This window comes from Babylonia areolata, chromosome 15 (genome assembly GCF_041734735.1).
Source record: "Babylonia areolata isolate BAREFJ2019XMU chromosome 15, ASM4173473v1, whole genome shotgun sequence".
Lineage (NCBI taxonomy): Eukaryota > Metazoa > Mollusca > Gastropoda > Neogastropoda > Buccinidae > Babylonia > Babylonia areolata.
The window spans coordinates 31,553,140-31,573,810 of NC_134890.1; the positions used below are offsets into that span (position 1 = coordinate 31,553,140).

Consider the following 20,671-nt stretch of genomic DNA (forward strand, 5'->3'; position numbering starts at 1 on the left):
CAAATTCTAGACCCAGGTATTCGGGACAGCAGTTACCTCCTTTGCTGTTGTGATGGTCACAGTTGAACATGACTGACTGTCACACATGGTGTCCTGTGTGTCAGACTGGAGCTCATACAGACCAAAGTGGACGATTTCGTCGACAACCAGGGCCACGGGTCAGGAGCGGCAGCATCATCAGCGGGTCATGGTGCCGACACTTCCAAGACCGCAGCAGTGCCAGCCCCCATGCCCAGCCTGCCGGTGTCCCCCAAACAGGCCCCGGTGAAACAGATCATCCAGATGCCTCCACAGCTGGACCACAGGCTTAGCTTCCTGGAGGAACAGGTCTGTGGGGGGGGAGGGGGGAGGGTGTGTGTAGAGGGAGGTAGGGGGGTCGGGGGCGGGGGGGGGGGGGGAGGTCGGATGTTTGGATTGTGTGTTGTTGGGTGCATATGTGGGTCTGTGTGTGTGTGTGTGTTGTTGTTGTTGTTGGGTATATGTGTGGGTCTGTGTGTGTGTGTGTTGTTGGGTGCATATGTGAATCTATGTGTGTGTGTGTGTGTGTTGTTGTTGTTGGGTATATGTGTGGGTCTGTGTGTGTGTGTGTTGTTGGGTGCATATGTGAATCTATGTGTGTGTGTGTGTGTTGTTGTTGTTGGGTGCATATGTGGGTCTGTGTGTGTGTGTTGTTGTTGTTGAGTGTATGTGTGTGTGCTGTTGGGTGTATATGATATAGTATGGGTCTGTGTGTGTATGTGTGAGCGTGTGTGTGTGTGTGTGTGCGTGTGTGTGTGTGTGTGTGTGTTGGGTGGTATTTTAATGGAAGACACCTGGAATAGATTCAAAGCGTCATCATCATTATCAGTATAGTTATTGCTGTTGTTCACTATTATGAGAGACAGAGAAATTTGTCGTTTCAACGGATGACACATGGAATGGGTCTGGACGGTTTCCTGACTGTGTTGTGTGGTGTCAGATGGCGTCAACCTTCAGGGCGCTGAACTGGATCATGCAAGCCATGGAGGCCAACGACATGAGGGGCACCGTCACCCCGCCTCAGCTGGGGTCGCCCATAAAGGACAAGGACAAAGGTAGAACAGTTTAGAAATGTGTCTTTGTGTGTACTGGCGTTACAGGGAATACTGGAGGGAAGGGGGGGGGGATAGTACATCAAGGACAAAGGACAGTATAGAATATATTATCAGGTGTACTGGGGTCACAGGGAATATTGGAGGGAAGGAGGGTGAGGGGGGATAGTACATCAAGGACAAAGCTAGAACAGCATAGAATATATTTAAATTACCAAGTGTACTGGGGTCACTGGGGGTTGGGGGGGGGGGGGGGGTAATACATGAAGGATAAAAGTAGACCAGAACAGAAAATGTCATTATTACCAAGTGACTAGTACACCAGTCCATATATTATTCTGGATTTCCACAGTGCCTTGAGAGAAAGAGCTGATGGTTGGTTTGTGTGTCCACAACAGAGAACAGTTTTTTTCCACTCACAGCTTCTTGAATTACCATAATCAGTCTCACGTATCATATCACAGCACACTGGTTTACCCATTATTCAGGATTTCCACAGTGCCTTGAGAGAAAGAGCTGATGGTTGGTTTGTGTGACTGTGACCCCAACAGAGAAGAAGGAGGAGAGGAAGCTGAGGAGTCAGCTGAAGAAGCAGGTGTCCAAGCAGCTGGAGAAACGTCTGGACCTCCACGTGGTGTCCCGCTCACCCGTCTACCCCATGAGTTTTGTCGGCCGCTTCCCCGTGCCTGACGAAAAAGTCCCCTGGGAAGTGAGTGTCGGGGTGACTGGAATAATGTGTCCTTTTTTTTTTTTTTTTTGCTCCCCCATCATCCGCACCGTTTCAGTGGCATTACACCCATGCTGCTCATATGAGTTCCCCCATACATGGCTACACGCGGGTTCATCTCTCGCGGTCCCAGTGTCGACATGTCAGTGTTCAGGTGACTGTGAAATTACCTGTTTTTGTTGATGGCTTCCCTGTGTCCAATGAAAAAGCTCCCTGGGAAGTCAGTGTTGGTGTCACTGTGGAATGATCTGTCTTTGTTGACATGGGGAAGTGTCCCCGTGCCTGTCAGAAAAGTACCTTTGGAAATGAGTGTTGTGGTGACTGTGGAAAGATCTGTCTTTGTTGACATGGGGAAGTGTCCCCGTGCCTGTCAGAAAAGTACCTTTGGAAGTGAGTGTTGCGGTGACTGTGGAATAATTCGTCTTTGTTGACATGGGGAAGTGTCCCCGTGCCTAATGAAATAGTTCCCTTGATTGTCAGTGTTGGTGTGACTGTAGAATGACCTGTCTTTGTTGACATGTTTTAAGGTCTGCTATGTTTTGAGCGAATCTGCTACATTTTGGTGACAAGGATGGCAGTCGCATTTGGTAAAGTTGAAGAATATGGCACATCTCAAGACTGGGAACAGTATATCGAATTTTTTTACATTTTCTTTTGAAGCAAACGACATTACAAGTGACGAGAAGCAGCGAGCGATGTTGTTGATGGTTTGCGGAGGTCCCACGCACAAGCTGATCCGCGATCTCTTTGCACCAGTGAAGCCAAGTTCAAATAGTTTAAAAGAATTTACAGATAAAGTCAAGAACCATGTAAAACCCAAACCTTTAGAGATCATCCAACATAACAAGTTTAACACTCTTTTCAGGATGGAGGGGGAGAGTCACCCAGCTACGTAGCATAGCACAGGACTGCAGTTTTGGAGAGACACTCGAATTGATGTTGCAAGATCGACTGGTTTGTAGCATCAGTGACATCATCGACTGGTTTGTGGCATCAGTGACATCATCGACTGGTTTGTAGCATCAGTGACATCATGGACTGGTTTGTGGCATCAGTGACATCATTGACTAGTTTGTGGCATCAGTGACATCATGGACTGGTTTGTGGCATCAGTGACATCATTGACTAGTTTGTGGCATCAGTGACATCATGGACTGGTTTGTGGCATCAGTGACATCATTGACTAGTTTGTGGCATCAGTGACATCATGGACTGGTTTGTGGCATCAGTGACATCATTATGTCTGGTGGTTCATGCACAGTGATTGTGCGAAGAAGATTATTTTAGTCATTTCATGTATTAATAACTTTTGAACATGTTAAAGGCTTTGAGGTTTATTTGAGAAAAAGCAATTGTTCATTCTTCTTCCTCTTCTTCTTCTATTATTGTTATTGTTGTTATTATTATCATTATTATTTTTATTTCAGGTGGAGTTTGAGGAGTATGACCCAGTGAGCTATACATCGCAAACCATTCTGGCGGGGCCGTCGTATGCTGACAAAATTGATCTCATGGCCTTGTAAGGATGTGTTTGCTGTGGTTATTGTTTGGCAGTGTTGTTTCACTGTGGTAGTATGTGTGTGGGGGTGGGTGGGTGGGGAGGCGAGTGTGTGTTTAAGGGCCAGTGGCCTAGAGAAAGAGAGTCTTAAATATTATTATTCATATTCTATACTTGATGATGTACATTTTCCCAATCTGACTGTGTGTTATTCAAAGACTATAGTTGATGATGTCAGTTTTCTTAACATGAATGCATGTTATTCAAAGACTATGCTTGATGATGTCAGTTTTCCTGATATGACTGCGTATGTAAATTTTCCTAATTTGACCGCTTTTTTGTTTCGCTTGATGCTGTGTATGTGTCTTTGTCTGTCTGCATCTAATCTTTTTTGTGTTCCTTACTATTTTGAAAAAAAGATTCTTATTCTTTTTTTTCTTTTTATGGAGAGCAGATGTGGTGTAGTGTGTATGGATCAGTCCACACAGTTCCTCTTTGAAATTGAAAGTGCATGTTCACACTTATTGGGTTTTTTTTTGTTTTTTGGGGGGTTGTTTTTAATTAGATGAAAAGTTTAACCCATTCAACACTAGGGAGTTTACAGCTTCAGCAGGCTTCCCTGCCATATTGGTGCAGAAAAATATAGAAAAATATCCTGAAATCAGCCCTTTTTTCCCCACCACATTTGACACATGTGGAGTAATGGCCTAGAGGTAACGCGTCTGCCTAGGAAGCGAGAGAATCTGAGCGCGCTGGTTCGAATCATGGCTTAGCCGCCGATATTTTCTCCCCCTCCACTAGACCTTGAGTGGTGGTCTGGACGCTAGTCATTCGGATGAGATGATAAACATGCACTTAGCGCATGTAAAAGAACCCACAGCAACAAAAGGGTTGTTCCTGGCAAAATTCTGTAGAAAAATCCACTTGGATAGGAAAAACAAATAAAACTGCACGCAGGAAAAAAATACAAAAAAATGGGTGGCGCTGTAGTGTAGCGACGCGCTCTCCCTGGGGAGAGCAGCCCGAATTTCACACAGAGAAATCTGTTGTGATAAAAAGAAATACAAAATACAAATACTGTTAAAGTTAGTTCCCTTTGCTGGCAGTTTATGCATATGTACTTGTTTTGATGATTTTTTTATGCCCTGGTAATGCTTAGGCCCAGGTTCAGTGAGTTAATAGGAAAAAAAAAAAAGAGAAAAGATTGCTTCCCTTCCCTCATGCATATCTATGAACATGGAAACTGTTTTAATTTTGATGCCCTGGCAATGCTCAAGTCCAGGGCTTTATGAGTTAATCCAAAAAAAAAAAGGGGGAGGGGGGTGAAGAAAGATTGCCTCCCTTTTGTCAGATCTCCCAGAGAGCTGCTTGGGCCCAGGGTTCAGTGAGTTGATCAAAAAAAAAAGAAAAGAAAAGGAAAAGAAAGATTGCCTCCCTTTCTTCAGGTCTCCCAAGGAGCGGACGGGCCTGATCCCCTTCAACAACATGGACAGCAAGAACAAGGTGTCGCGTATCAGCTTCGAGGGTCAGTACAAGGTGAAGGACGGGCTGCCCCTCAACCCCAACGGCCGCACGGGCCTGGAGGGCAGGGGCCTGCTGGGAAGGTGGGGGCCCAACATGGCCGGCGATCCCATCGTCACTCGGTGAGTCGGGAAGGATTTTGGTTTTTGTGGGGAGGGGGTGTGTCGGTGTGTCACTTCAAAGTGTGGTGTGTCAGTGCTGGACTTCAATGTGTTTGAAGGATTTGGTTCTTTTTTGATGATTTCTTTTCTTTTTTTTTTAATCTTTTTTTTTTTTGGTTGTTCTTTTTTTTTTTTTGTTTTGATTTTTTTTATGGATGTGGGGTTGGTGCCTCTGAATTAGGAGACATTTTATTTTCAGTATTTCAATGATGACGAGTTATGACCATAGTGATGCTGCTGCTATGGGGGTCCGTTTAGGTTTGGGTCTACTTGACAAAGGCTGTGTGCTCTCATAATATATATCATTATTCCTGCTATGGGGGTACATTTAGGTTTGGGTCTACTTGACAAAGGCTGTGTGCTCTCATAATATATATCATTATTCCTGCTATGGGGGTACATTTAGGTTTGGGTCTACTTGACAAAGGCTGTGTGCTCTCATAATATCATTATTCCTGCTATGGGGATCCGTTTAGGTTTGGGTCTGCTTGACAAAGGCTGCGTGCTCTCATAATATATATCATTATTCCTGCTATGGGGATCCGTTTAGGTTTGGGTCTGCTTGACAAAGGCTGTGTGCTCTCATAATATATATCATTATTCCTGCTTTGGGGATCCGTTTAGGTTTGGGTCTGCTTGACAAAGGCTGTGTGCTCTCATAAAATCATATTCCTGCGTCAACTAGGCTGAGAGATACAGACACCTGCAAGTTGCTAGTAAGGAAATTTGAGAAACACTCACAAACATAAACATGCATCCGTGATGTGGAAGGCTCTCGACTGTGTGGTCCCAGTCTTCCTGTCTGAGACCACAGCACAGTCAGTCCACTCTGGGTAGCAGCCGACCACAGGCCAAAAAAACCCCCACCTTTCATGTGTATTATGGGGCTTGAACCCGCATCCGACGGGCGCAATAGCCATGTGGTTAAAGCATTGGACTTTCAATCTGAGGGTCCCGGGTTCGAATCACGGTGACGGCGCCTGGTGGGTAAAGGGTGGAGAATTTTACGATCTCCCAGGTCAACATATGTGCAGACCTGCCAGTGCCTGAACCCCCTTCGTGTGTAAACGCATGCAGAAGATCAAATACGCACGTTAAAGATCCTGTAATCCATGTCAGCGTTCGGTGGGTTATGGAAACAAAAACATACCCAGCATGCACACCCCCGAAAACGGAGCATGGCTGCCTACATGACGGGGTAAAAACGGTCATGCACGTAAAAGCCCACTCATGTACATGCGAGTGTACGTGGGAGTTGCAGCCCACGAAAGCAGAAGAAGAAGAAGAAGAACCTGCATCCTCCCACCTGTCTGTCAGTGACGCTGACCACTTCACCATTGGGTTGTTGGATATTGCTTTTTTGAATCGGAAATGCGTAAAAATAGCACAGTGTGTTTGAAGTACCAAACTATTTTTATGTATTTGTTGTATTTTTTGTATTATCATTAATGTGGGACAGTGCCTCCAGAGGACACAACCGTCTTGAATCGGGGTGGCTTTTTCTTTTGTATAAACAATTAAACTTTTTGACAAATGCAAGGACCATTTTATGTACAGATTTGCATGTGTGCACGCACACACACACACACTCTCTTTCTCTCTCACTCACACATACATACACGCACACATGAACACACGAACATGCACATAAAAAGGTGATTTTTGTCCCTCTATAGTGATTTATTTCCTTCCTTTTCTCCTCTAGTAAATCATCATTTATGTATGCTCAGTGACAGCTGTTGTGTGTGTGTGTGTGTGTGTGTGTGTGTGTGTGTGGCAGGTGGAAGTGCGATGAGAAGGGTCAGCGAATTCTGGTGGACAAAAAACCTGTGCTGGAGTTCATTGCTGTGAAGAGAGAGGACAATAAGATGTGGGCCATCCCTGGGGTATGTGGGTGTGTGTGTGTACTTTGTGTGTGTGTGTGTGTGTGTACTTTGTGTGTGTGTGTGTGTGTGTGTGTGTGTGTGCTTTTGTTGTGTGTGTGTATGTGTACATGTGTCAGTGCGTGTGTGTTTGTGTGTTTGTGGATGGGTGTCAGTGTATGTGTGTGTGTGTGCTTTGTGTGTGTGTGTATGTACTTTTTTGTGTGTGTATGTGTACATGTGTCAGTGTGTGTTGATGGGTGTCAGTGTGTGTGTGTTTGTGTGTATGTTTGACTTGTGTGTGTGTGTTTGAGTGCGCATGTCTGTATATGCACATGTGTGTGTGTGTGTGTGTGTGTGTGTGTGTGTGTGTGTACTTTATGACTTACATAATAGCCATGTGCAGTTTTCAACATTTTTTTTTCTAAAGAAAGTATATCTGTGCACACATTCCTGTTTGTGCATGTTTGTTTACTTTTTCGTGTGTATGTCTGTCAGTGGATTTGTGTGTGAGTGTGTGTGTGTGTGTGTGTGTGAGTTTTCACTTGTGCATACATGAATATACACTGTCAAGAGTTACATATTGATTGTTTTTGTCATCAACTATAACTGTTCATATTCAAAACAACCCCCCCCCCCCCTACACCCCCCCCCCACCCCCTCCACCCGCCCTTCCTATCCATTTTTTGAATAAAGATCTGTATTTTGCATTACTTTTTCTGTCTCTTTATATTTAAAGACAGCATTTAGAGAACCAGCCAGTGAAGAGGTGAGATCTTTTGTCAAGGTTTCCTTGACCTCCATCAGCACCAAAATCAGTCTTAACATCGCTGAAATTCAGTTTTTTGACGGAGTTTGGGTTTGGTTCGCCTGATAGTGTGTCACTGAACGTGTTCATCACAAAATCAGTGGATCCTTTACAAAATCAACGGGTCAGTAACCCCTCCTACCCTGTCCCCTTCCACTTTCTCCTGAGAATGGGGAAAAAAACCCAACAAAAGAACATTTGGCCTTGTCAGCTTTTCGAAAAATCAACAAGTCAGATGACCAGCTTTCTGCCTCATTTCAAATTTGCAAGTGTTGATGACTGATGCCAACCCTAACCAAAAATTTTTTTTTTTTTTTTTTTTTTTTAAACCTGCTCAGCGTCTGAACATGCATCAGTCTGAATGATAGCGGAGCTAAGACTGATTTTTCTCGAGGAGAATGTGTATCCATTGTGACCCAGAGATGCATTGCAGAAGGTTAGGCAATCATATGTAGTCAATGTTTTGTTGTTGTTGTTTTTTCACAGTTGTATTGGTTTTGCAAGAAATCTAGTCAACTGTGGTCTTGCTGTACCATATCGGATCAGTCCAGCTTAACAAGATGACCTTCCATGAATGACTCAGATAGATAGATACATAGATAGATAGACAGATTTTGTTCATAACCAACATATATTTTTTTAGGGCCAGTGCTTTTAATAATAGAACTCAAACCATATTTGTTGGTGGATGATCTCTGAGCATTGTGGCTCTATATAAAGAAGGGCGTTATGTAAATGTGAATTTATATTAGTTGTAGTAGTGGTATTGTTGTTGCTGTTTTGGGGGGGGGGGGGGGGGAGGAGGGGGGGGGTATCTTATCAGTAAAAATGTGACAGAGCTTGGGTTTTCATTCAGTTTTCATCAGACTAGTTACAGTGATTGGTTACAGCCAAAACGCAGATCCTTTGAAAAATCAGGGTTATATATCAAAGGTCGGGGTCACAACAGCATGTGAATGAAAATTATTTCATTGCAAAATTATATTCTTTACTGTATTTTTTTTTTCTTAATATATCTCTTGTGTTCAGTTAAGTGGGTGAGTCATAAGGCTTTCCCTCTTTTTTATTTCTTTTTTATTTTTATTTATCTAAAAAAAAATTTTAGCTAGCTTTTTGTTCTTTGGTTAGGTATACCCCATCTTCAAGTCTGCAGTATATTTCTGGTTTCACAAATGCTTTGATTTGGTGTAGACATCCATAGAATATATATATATATATATATAATTTTGTTGTGATGTTGTCAGGCATCGGCATTTGTTGTTGTATATGATATGCATGGCTTTTGTAGTGCATGAAACATGATTTAGAAGAAAAAGAACTGCGACATCAACTTTTGGTGTGTTTTTTAATAGTATTTCCAGTGACTTTGATTATTGATGTTGTTGTTTTTACTCTTTTACTGTTTTCATGCCGCTTGTATTGTTCAGCATGATTAGAGCTGCATAGGAAGAGCTGTTTGAATAACATTTTTTGTAATATTATACATGTTATGATTTTGTATTTAACCCGGAGAGCGCGATGAGCCACGATCGTGGCTTTCCCGGTAAAGTGCGATGGGCCACGATCGTGGCTCTGTTTACATAAGGTCCGACATCGTACGGCTATGCTCGGCAGCCTTCGTAAAACTGCCTCGTTCTGGTGTTACTGCCTCCCTGCTTGTGTTTGCACAAACTTTGACTGAGTTTATAAGTCCAGATCTTCGTATTTTTTGTAAACAATGAGTGACACTGAAGTTGACAAAGCTCAGGAAATGAGTGACCTTGTCACTAGTGATGATTCATTTGCTGACAGGGATTCTGGTGAAAACGGCTTTGTTATTTTGACACTTGGGCATGCTGGCTTGCTTGTTGTTCATTCAGTTTTGTGTCTCCAGCCACAAAAACTGGGGGTTGGGTGATGGGGGTGGGGAGGGTGGTAAAGTGGGTTAGGCATGGGTCTATTGTGATTTCTTGACCAAATCAAGCTAGAAAACTGGAAATTATTTTGATTTAAAGCATTCTTGCTGCTTTTGAAAGCAACATGAGCTAAAAGAAAACATTTATTTCTGTTTTTGCCTGTGATTGCATAAAGTATTGTAGATGTGCGCGTGCGTGGCGTCGGTGGGTGTGTCTCAAACAAATAATACAGTGCTTATAATTTCATTGTTTCAGTTATATTCATTTCATGATTCTGCAGCCAGAACATTTTCTGCACAGTTTAATGCCAATTTTGAGATTTTGACTCTATAAAAGATGTGAAAATACCTATAAACATTGTGGTTGACGTTTTTGGAAAACAAGTTTGCAAAATTTGTTGTTTATATCCTGTGGAATATCTCCAACTACTTACAAGGTACAGCCTTTTTCTTACTTTTATCTGATTCTTCATTCACTCTACTTTCCAAAAATGTATAGGTTTGCCTATTTATTCTTACTGATAAGCATACAAATGCCCCAAATCAGAGCACAGGTAGCGGAGGCAAACTATCCCTTTGTTTTAAGCATGATTTCTGTAAGTATGTTTTATTATATCCAGCACTTTGAGGGTTAACAACAGTTTGATTTTTGTTTGTGATGGCCATTGGCTGATGCTGCAGATGCCTGTTCAGCATTAGCTGCAGAATTGATTTATCTTACTGGTACAGGCGGAATATTGGTAGGAATTCATGAGCAGGAAAGATGTGTTATCATCTTGTGTATGAGTTGTACACTTATTTGTTGGCAAAACTGATAGAGCAGAGATGAAGTTTTTTTTTAATATATTTATGGAAATTTGTAAAATCTGAGAGCACCAGTGTCAGTCCTGAGCTTCGTGTAAATCCATGTATGATAGGTTCATTTTCCGTCGATAAAACTCATGCATCGCATCGACCCACATTCTCAGATCATTCGAATTCTTACTTGGTTCAAAATTCAGTAATCTGCTTGCTTGAGGGAACCAGTTTGAAAACACCACTCACCACCATGCTGTTCTTCACACTGCATGCATCAACTGAAAATGGAATTTGGAAACAAAAGCATGTACCCAGTCACATGCACACCCTTGGAAATAGAACATGGTGGGGTAGAAACACTCATCTATGTAAAAGCTCATTTACATATGTGAACATGGGAGTTACAGCCCACATGCCTCATAAGAAGGGAAGTAACTAGCAGTACTTGGGAAAACTTGTTAGAATGAAGCAGACTGCAGGGAATCACTGTGAGGCAAATGAGTTGTGAAGTGTGTAGACAAATGCAGATTATCAGGATCAGTTTTACACTATGTGTGGGAAACCATATTGAGAATGCACATTCATGATGTGTGCACTGCAGGAAAAACAGGTAAAGGAAGTAAAGTCAAAAACAAAATTTCAATATTTTTTTCCTAGAGTGGTGTGTCATGATAATTATACATTGTGTGTAACCTGGATATGGGAAACCAGAACCCCAAAACCTGGTAGACAAGAAAGGTGGGGGGATAGAATTTACACCACAAGTAACCAAACAAAATAAACTAGAAATACATTAGCTGGGGAGTCGTAACTAAGCGCTTTGTAGGGGGAAAAAATCATTTTAGGGGGAAAAAAATGATAACGTTAAATGAAAAGAAGAAAGAATGAATGGGAGAAGTGGATGAGAGAAATGAGGGACAGAAGTCAGAACTGTCAGTGGTTTGGATGAAAAAGAAATGTGAAGATGTGTCCCTACTATGTCTCGTCATTGATAACACATAGATATGCATGCCCCCTTTTTTTTCCCTTGCAAAGCTGGTTCCATTCTTTCAACAACAAAAAAAGAAATGTGAAGATGTGTCCCTACTATGTCTCATCATTGATAACACATAGATGTGCATGCCCCCTTTTTTTCCCTTGCAAAGCTGGTTCCATTCTTTCAACAACAAAAAAAGAAATGTGAAGATGTGTCCCTACTATGTCTCGTCATTGATAACACATAGATGTGCATGCCTCTTCTTTTCCCTTGCAAAGCTGGTTCCATTCTTTCAACAACAAAAAAAGAAACAAAGTAATTTTAATATAGATGCTTTAACAATGCCATACATTAATCATATAATATTTATCTATGCTGTCACATTTGTCAAGCATTTTTCTTATTCTTGATTATGCGCAGTTAACACAACGTATATACCCACACCCTTCGAAGACTGACAGCTGCAGTTTCTTCATACCTGGCATGCTTTTATAATTGTCCCAAAAATAATGCCTTCATTTTTTTGTCAGTGCACATGCTGATCAGTATCTTTGTGTCTTTAAAGCATGTGTTGGTACTGTGCCTGTGTACAGATAGTGTTGATGTTTGTAGATGTGGGCATGTTAAAGAGAAACTTGGCTGTGAAATGAACAGTTTCTCTCAGTTTATCCTCTGCTTTGTGAACAACAAATACATGGATCTTGTGCTGCTCTGTAATGGCTCCCAACTTGGTGCTTGGCTTTTTATGCTTTTGGATTTTCAGAACATTTTTTTACATTTATCTTCACATTATCAGCCACACCTACCCCAACCAGCCACTTTTTTCCTTTATATATATATATATATATATATATATATATATATATATATATATATATTTTTTTTTTTTTTTTTTTTTTTTTTTTACACTTTTGGCTTTTCCCCTCAAATAGTTTTGTGTTAAATTTTATTGATATTGATAATCTTGTTTCCGTCATTCTCTGTTTCTTAGATGTTGTCCCTGCACAGTTTAAAGAGGTGATGCTGTGTTCAAAGACGCTTGTCTGGTGTTTTGTTTTGAATTTTTGGATTTTTAGCTTGGGTGTTGTCATTTTAGTGAAGCTGCATGATATTTTGCGTGTGTGGGGGGCAGGGGGGATGGGAGGGGTGGAGGGGAAGGGGGGGGGGGGTTCATGTTCATATCTTTTTTGTTTTGGTGTTGTTTTTTGTTTTGTTTTTTTTGTTTTTGTTTTTCTATGATACTGTACAGAGTTTTTGAGTCGCTCTGAAGTCGGAGCAGAGCTCTTGTCACCTTGGTTAATACTGATTATTATTTTGAGCGTTACTAAGTGTTATAAAATGTGATTAATGGTTAATACTGGTTATTATTTTGAGCGTTACTAAGTGTTATAAAATGTGATTAATGGTTAATACTGGTTATTATTTTGAGCGTTACTAAGTGTTATAAAATGTGATTAATGGTTAATACTGGTTATTATTTTGAGCGTTACTAAGTGTTATAAAATGTGATTAATGGTTAATACTGGTTATTATTTTGAGCGTTACTAAGTGTTATAAAATGTGATTAATGGTTAATACTGGTTATTATTTTGAGTGTTACTAAGTGTTATACAATGTGATTAATGGTTAATACTGGTTATTATTTTGAGCGTTATTAAGTGTTATAAAATGTGATTAACACACATTTTGTTCGTAGCTGATTTTTTGTACATGCATATTATGAGCAGTCTCCTGGCAGGACTGCAGGCTGTAAAACGGAGACAACATGTATTTACCTGAACAACTGAATTTTCAAGTTTATTTCATTTTCGTTAATTCCATGTTTCTATAAACTGGCTTGTAGCTTGGGTTGTTTCTTATTTTTTCATGTTTTTTCTTCTTCTTTTTTTTTTTTACCTTTAAAAAAAATATATATACACATTGTGAGTCTGTGGAACAACCCTGTTCCTGTTGCTTGGTGTGGACTTTTGTGTGTGGACTGTAGTGTGTGTTTGTGCCGTTATTTTCTGTAATGGATGGTTAACTTCTTGACTTGCTAGAAACCTTGGTGACATGAGATCAGTATGACATCAGTTTTAGCTGCTATTCTTTCTTCTTTCTTTAACATTTTCCTGCTGAGCAGATGTGGTATAAATCTCTCGGTCTGTCTGTCTGTCTGTCTCTCTCTCTCTATATATATATATATGTATATATGTGTGTGTGTGTGTGTGTGTGTGGATTTTTTTCCAAATGCAGTGATGCCTCCTTAGGAAACTGAAACTGAAACGGGCACAATAACTGAGTGGTTAAAGCATTGGACTTTCAATCTGAGGGTCTCGGGTTCAAATCTCGGTAATGGCGCCTGGTGGGTAAAGGGTGGAGATTTTTCTGATCTCCCAGGGCAGTATATGTGCAGACCTGCTAGTGCCTGAACCCCCTTCATGTGTATATGCACACAGAAGATCAAATACGCATGTTAAAAATCCTGTAATCCATGTCAGCGTTTGGTGGGTTGTGGAAACAAGAACATACCCAGCATGCACAGCCCCCCAAAACGGAGATTGGCTGCTGACATGGCGGGGTAAATAAACAGAATGGTCATACAGGTAAACTATTACATGTCTGTCTGAGTGTGTGTGTGTGTGTGTGTGTGTGTGTGTGTGCATGCCTGAAATCTGATTGAATAACACAGGAAACGAATGATGAGCACCCAATGGCAGCTGTCAGTCGGCTCTACCCAGATGAGCAGCCTGTTGTGCAAATGGCCCTGAGTTTGTAAATTGCTTAGTGCTTTGTCTCCGACTGAGGATAGGTGTGATGTAAGTATCCACATCATCACCGTGGTCATCAAGTGAAAGGTTGCTGGTGTGGGTTGCAGGCCATCTTGTTACCTGGGGAGGAGCCGTGGGATCTACTGACCAAGTACTTCACCACAGAGGTCCTGGGCTCTCAGATGGATGACCCAGACTTCAAGGCCGACATCAAGCACAAAATGGAACTGCTGTCACAGAAAGGGGTCAAGGTGAGGAACCGCAAGTCAGTTATGTGTGTGTGTGTTTGTGTGTGTGTGTGCATGTGTGTGTGTGTTTGTGTGTGTGTGTGTGTTGTTGGGTGCATATGTGGGTCTGTGTGTGTGTGTGTGTTGTTGGGTGCATATGTGGGTCTCTGTGTGTGTGTGTGTGAGTGAGTGAGTGTGTGTGTGTGTGTGTGTGTGTGTGAGTGAGTGAGTGAGTGTGTGTGTGTGTGTGTGTGTGTGCTTGCACATGACTGACACCACCTGACTGAACGACACAGGAAACAAAGGAAAGTGAGCGTCTAATGACAGCTGTCCGTTTTGCAAATGATTCTGTGGTTTGTAAAGCGATTAGTCTGACCAGAGCACTGTGCAAGGATCAAGAATGATGATAATAATAATAATAATAATGATAATAATAATGGTGATATAGAATGTAGTTTTACATCCGCCGGCTGACACCATGAGGGACATTTATGTTGGTGATCATAAAAATGATAATGATAATAATAACATTATATAAGACGACATGTTGATTTCTCCTGAGAGATAAGTAAAGTAATCGTTATTGGGTTTTTTCATTAACCAACTCAGAACATACATGACCACAGCATTGCTGCTTTGGTAGCACCACCCCATATCTGGTTCATTTGTGGTTCTTCCTTTTTTAAATAGTAAAGAAAATCCTCTAAAATTCAATCCTGTAGTTCTTACAACCTATAAACCCCTTTTCAAGATTCCCAGTGGGATTCCAGGGACAGTATCATTATTGTTAGTGTTAGCATTTACGCCTAATCTTAAAGTAAGCCATAGGCATTTACAGTATTGGGGAGAAAAAAAAAATATATATATATATAAAATAAAAAGAGCAATAGGAGAGGAAGTTTCTAGCAGATAATTCCAGAGTTTACATTATCACTACCTTACCACCAGAACAAACAGCACAGATAGTACATCATAGACTGTTGAAAAGAGAAAAAAATGAAAAAAAAAATGTCAAGGCTTTGCTGGAAAAAATAAAAGGAGGCATGGAGGCAGACAAAGTGAACAATAGTGGAGGCAGACAAAGTGGACAATAGTGGAGGCAGACAAAGTGGACAATAGTGAAGTGGAGGCAGACATAGTGGACAATAGTGGAGGCAGACAAAGTGGACAATAGTGGAGGCAGACAAAGTGGACAATAGTGGAGGCAGACAAAGCGGACAATAGTGGAGGTGGACAAAACGGACAATAGTGGAGGCAGACAAAGTGGACAATAGTGGAGGCAGACAAAGTGGACAATAGTGTAGTGGAGGCAGACAAAGTGGACAACAGTGGAGGCGGGCAATAGTGGAGGCGGACAAAGCAGACAATAGTGAAGGCAGACAAAGCAGACAATAGTGGAGGTGGACAACAGTGGAGGCAGACATAACGGACAATAGTGGACAATAGTGGAGGCAGACAAAGTGGACAATAGTGGAGGCAGACAAAGCGGACAATATTTGAGGCAAACAAAGTGGACAATAGTAGAGGCAGACATAGCGGACAATAGTGGAGGCAGACATAGCGGACAATAGTGGAGGCGGCAAAGTGGACAGTAGTGGAGGCAGACAAAGTGGACAATAGTGGAGGAAGACAAAGTGGACAAAAGTGGAGGCGGGCAATAGTGGAGGCAGACAAAGTGGACAATAGTAGAGGCGGACAAAGTGGACATCAGTGGAGGCAGACAAAGCGGACAATATTTGAGGCAGTCAAAGTGGACAACAGTTGAGGCAGACAAAGCGGACAATATTTGAGGCAGTCAAAGTGGACAATAGTGGAGGCAAACAAAGCGGACAGTATTTAAGGCAGACAAAGTGGACAATAATGGAGGCAAACAAAGCGGACAATATTTTAGGCAGTCAAAGTGGACAATAGTCGAGAAAGACAAAGTGGGTAATAGTGGAGGCAAACAAAGTGGACAATAGTGGAGGCAGACAAAGTGGACAATAGTTAAGAAAGACAAAGTGGGTAATAGTGGAGGCAGACAAAAGGCAGGAAAAAAAGAGAGCAATAGAAGAGGAAATTTCTAGCTGAGAATTTCAAGAGATGCTATTTATTCTGGATGGTGCTATAATGTGTGTTATTGGCACACAGTTGTACCATGGATGATGCTATAATGTGTGTTATTGGCACACAGTTGTACCATGGATGATGCTATAATGTGTGTTATTGGCACACAGTTGTACCATGGATGGTGCTATAATGTGTGTTATTGGCACACAGTTGTACCATGGATGGTGCTATAATGTGTGTTATTGGCATACAGTTGTACCATGGATGGTGCTATAATGTGTGTTATTGGTACACAGTTGTACCATGGATGATGCTATAATGTGTGTTATTGGCACACAGTTGTACCATGGATGATGCTATTATGTGTGTTATTGGCACACAGTTGTACCATGGATGATGCTATTATGTGTGTTATTGGCACACAGTTGTGATGCTATAATGTGTGTTACTGGCACACAGTTGTACCATGGATGATGCTATAATGTGTGTTATTGGCACACAGTTGTGATGCTATAATGTGTGTTATTGGCACACAGTTGTACAATGGATGATTCTATAATGTGTGTAATTGGCACACAGTTTAAATGGATGATGCTATGCTATATTGTGTGTAATTGGCACACAGCCATACCATGGATGATGCTATTATGGTGTGTTTTTTTGTACACACTTGTACCATGGATGATGCTATAATGTGTGTTATTGGCACACAGTTGTACCATGGATGGTGCTATAATGTGTGCTATTGGCACACAGTTGTACCATGGATGATGCTATTATGTGTGTTATTGGCACACAGTTGTACCATGGATGGTGCTATTATGTGTGTTATTGGCACACAGTTGTGATGCTATAATGTGTGTTATTGGTACACAGTTGTGATGCTATAATGTGTGTTATTGGTACACAGTTGTGATGCTATAATGTGTGTTATTGGCACACAGTTGTGATGCTATAATGTGTGTTATTGGTACACAGTTGTACCATGGATGGTGCTATAATGTGTGTTATTGGCACACAGTTGTAGCATGGATGATGCTATAATGTGTGTTATTGGCACACAGTTGTGATGCTATAATGTGTGTTATTGGTACACAGTTGTACCATGGATGGTGCTATAATGTGTGTTATTGGTACACAGTTGTAGCATGGATGATGCTATAATGTGTGTTATTGGCACACAGTTGTGATGCTATAATGTGTGTTATTGGTACACAGTTGTACCATGGATGGTGCTATAATGTGTGTTATTGGTACACAGTTGTAGCATGGATGATGCTGTACGGTGTGTTATTGGTACACAGTTGTACCATGGATGATGCTGTACGGTGTGTTATTGGTACACAGTTGTACCATGGATGATGCTGTACGGTGTGTTATTGGCACACAGTTGTACCATGGATGATGCTGTACGGTGTGTTATTGGTACACAGTTGTACCATGGATGATGCTGTACGGTGTGTTGTTGGCACACAGTTGTACCAGGGTTATGCGGATGACGCTCGGAACACGGATAATGCCTGGCTGGAGACGTGTGTTGTGAACTATCACGATGACACAGGGGACATCCTTCAGCAGTTTGATCTCAGGGTGAGTTCTGTGGTAGTGTGCATGTGTAGTGTGTGTGTTTGTGTGTGTGTGTAGTGGGTGTTTGTGTGTGTGTGCGTGTGTAGTGTGTGGTATTTGTGTGTGAGTGTGTGTGTAGTTTTTGTGTGTTTGAGTGTGTGTGTGTGTTGTTTTGTTGTTTTTTTCTCTGTGTGTGCATGATTCTGCATATTTGAGTGCCTCTGTGCATGTGTGTGTGTGTGTGTGTGTGTGTGTGTGTGTGTGAGTGTTTCTGTATAGGTAGGTACCTGTGTGTGTTTCTGTTTGTGAGTATGGTAGTACGTGTGTGTGTGTGTGTATGTGTGTGTTTGTGTCACTGTGTATATATATGTATGTGTGTGTATATTTCCCTATGTGTGTGTATTTCTGTGCGTATGTCTGCGTGTGAATGCCTGTGTATGTGTGTGTCTGTTCAAGTATGTACATCTTTGTGTGTATGTGTATTTATATAATCACTCCCTTTTAAAGTGTTTTTTTTTTATTTGTTTGTTTGTTTGTTTTTTAAGAATATTTTGAATCTTTCATTTGTCATTTTTTCTCATGCTAATTATTTTGCTCAGTATCATGTGTATTTTGTGATAAGTGTTATTTTCATGAATATATATATATATATATATTTTTTTTTTTTAACTTATATATACATTTATTTATTTCTCTCTCTCTATCTCTCTCTATATATACAGAGAGAGAGAAATATGTATAGATACATACATATTTATTATCCATTTATTTATATATTTTACTTTGATTTACTGCAGGCAGGGGTGGGTACTCTGGCTGTGTCATGGCTGACAGTGTCGTCCAAAATCGCTCTGCACGGCTCTCACCTGTACTTCATCAAGCTAGTGGCAGAGAAACACGGAGCTGCCTTTTGACTTCCTTCCTCCATTCCTTCCTTCCTTCCTTCCTCTCTTCCGTCCATCCTTCCTTTCTCCCTTCCTTTGTTCCTTCCTCTGTTCTGTCCCCCCTTCCGTCCTTCCTCTGTTCCATCCCTCCTTCCCTCCTTCATTCCTTCCTCTATTCTGTTCTTCCTTCCTTCCTTCCCCCTTCCTTCTTCTCTTCTGTCCCTCCCTCCTTCCTTCCTTTCTTCCATCCCTCCTTCCTTCCTTCCTTCCTCTATTCTGTCCCTCTTTCCTTCTTTCCTTCCTCTCTTTCGTCCCTCCTTCCTCCATCCCTCCCTCCTTCCTTCCTTTCTTCCATCCCTCCTTCCTTCCTTCCTCTCTTCTGTCCCTGGTTCCTTCATCCCTCTTCTTCCGTCCCTCCTTCCTTCCTTCCACTTGTCTGTGATGGTCTTCTGCTGATGTGAGGCGTGATGTTTGTGACTAATGTTGATACAGGTGGACAATCTTTGTTTTGTGATGATGGACTGTTCTTGTCCATCCTCTGACTTGGGGATTGATTTCGTTGTTTAAAGAAACTGAGAGATAGAGACAGGGAGAGTGTGCGTGTGTTGGGTATACATTGATGTGTATCACCATATGTAAACATCCATTTGTGTGTGTGTAGAGGTGTGTTGGGGTGTCTTTGGACAGTGGATTTGGAGGGGCTTACAGAGACCCCAAAAGCTGGATTTCATTTTTCTCCACCACTGAAAACCGTAACAGCCTTGAATGAAATGTCAATGCAATTTTAGGCGAGTCCTGTAGGAAGTGAATCCACATAACATAGTTGGCAGCTGTACATTTTGCTGGACATGGTACATGTGATACATTCCTTGTGATGATATTTTGTCTTGTTACAATACATTGTTTTGTAATGCATGCACATGTTCATATCTGTTTGCCTGTTATGAAGTAAAACAGATGTTTTTGAAACTTTATGCGTCTGCTGAAATCAGTTAAGTGTCGTTCAAAACAAAACACAGAATGTGTTACTTGTAAGAATTATGTTGAAGCGCTATAAAAGAAATGTTTTTAGGTTTGCATTACATCTGTTTGTGCTTTGATGTGTTGGGATTTGATGAGCCATTTGAATATTTCATGTGTGTTTTAGATGATTTATTTTGGAAGTGAATGGGTGAATGGCGGTTGTGTGTGTATATTGAACAGCTTCATTTAAATAATGTCAGCAACAGCAACAAAATGTTATGCCTTAAAAAATGTTTGTATTGTTGATCTGTGGTGTATTCATACACTGACCAATCACGTGCATGCATTTTCTTTGAATCATGCTTACATATATGCAAGTACACATATCCGTGTACAGAAGTTGAGTGTAGATCTTTTCAAACAGATCTATTCATGAATGATTATACTTACTGAATGTTCATGTGCCTAATTATATTGCGTCATTTTATTTGTCACAACCGATGGTTGAAATGCATCATGTCCCATGTCACAGTGTCACATGTTCATCCTGAGTTCATCTGGATTTTTTTTTTTTTTTTAATCAGTCAGTTTACCTTTTACTGATGTGAAGTTGCACCAGGAGCCTTACTTTTTTTTATCATTCACCTGGAAGACTAGTTCCCATACCACCACTCCTGGTTCATTGGAGTGGGATGGGAGCTGGGGGTGGGTAGGGGTTTGTGGAGGACGGATGATGGTGGGGGGAGGTGGCTTGGGAGGAGGGGGGTGGGGGAGAGGGAGAATTCTTCTTCTTCTTCTTCTTCCTCGTTCGCCCCCCATTAGATGAGCAACCCGGTGTCCTCGATGAAGGCTGCCGTCCTTTGGTGAGGAATATATAGTAGCTGTCCACAAAGCTGAATTTTCAAAACTCGGTATGT

General features: G+C 41.4%; 1 protein-coding gene across 3 annotated transcripts in view; it reads left to right on the forward strand.

The window, feature by feature from the left end:
• Positions 1 to 20,386, forward strand: part of LOC143290567 (transient receptor potential cation channel subfamily M member-like 2) — a 117,846-nt gene extending 97,460 nt beyond the window's left edge. For all 3 annotated transcript variants that reach the window (XM_076600131.1, XM_076600132.1, XM_076600133.1), the window contains 10 exons: positions 105 to 327; positions 959 to 1,073; positions 1,622 to 1,779; positions 3,225 to 3,316; positions 4,741 to 4,938; positions 6,758 to 6,863; positions 7,579 to 7,608; positions 14,173 to 14,316; positions 17,818 to 17,931; positions 18,705 to 20,386. In XM_076600131.1, coding sequence (XP_076456246.1) covers positions 105 to 327; positions 959 to 1,073; positions 1,622 to 1,779; positions 3,225 to 3,316; positions 4,741 to 4,938; positions 6,758 to 6,863; positions 7,579 to 7,608; positions 14,173 to 14,316; positions 17,818 to 17,931; positions 18,705 to 18,821 — 1,297 coding nt within the window. In that variant the 3' untranslated portion in view covers positions 18,822 to 20,386. The remainder of the gene's footprint in view (positions 1 to 104; positions 328 to 958; positions 1,074 to 1,621; positions 1,780 to 3,224; positions 3,317 to 4,740; positions 4,939 to 6,757; positions 6,864 to 7,578; positions 7,609 to 14,172; positions 14,317 to 17,817; positions 17,932 to 18,704) is intronic.
• Positions 20,387 to 20,671: the final 285 nt, after the last annotated feature.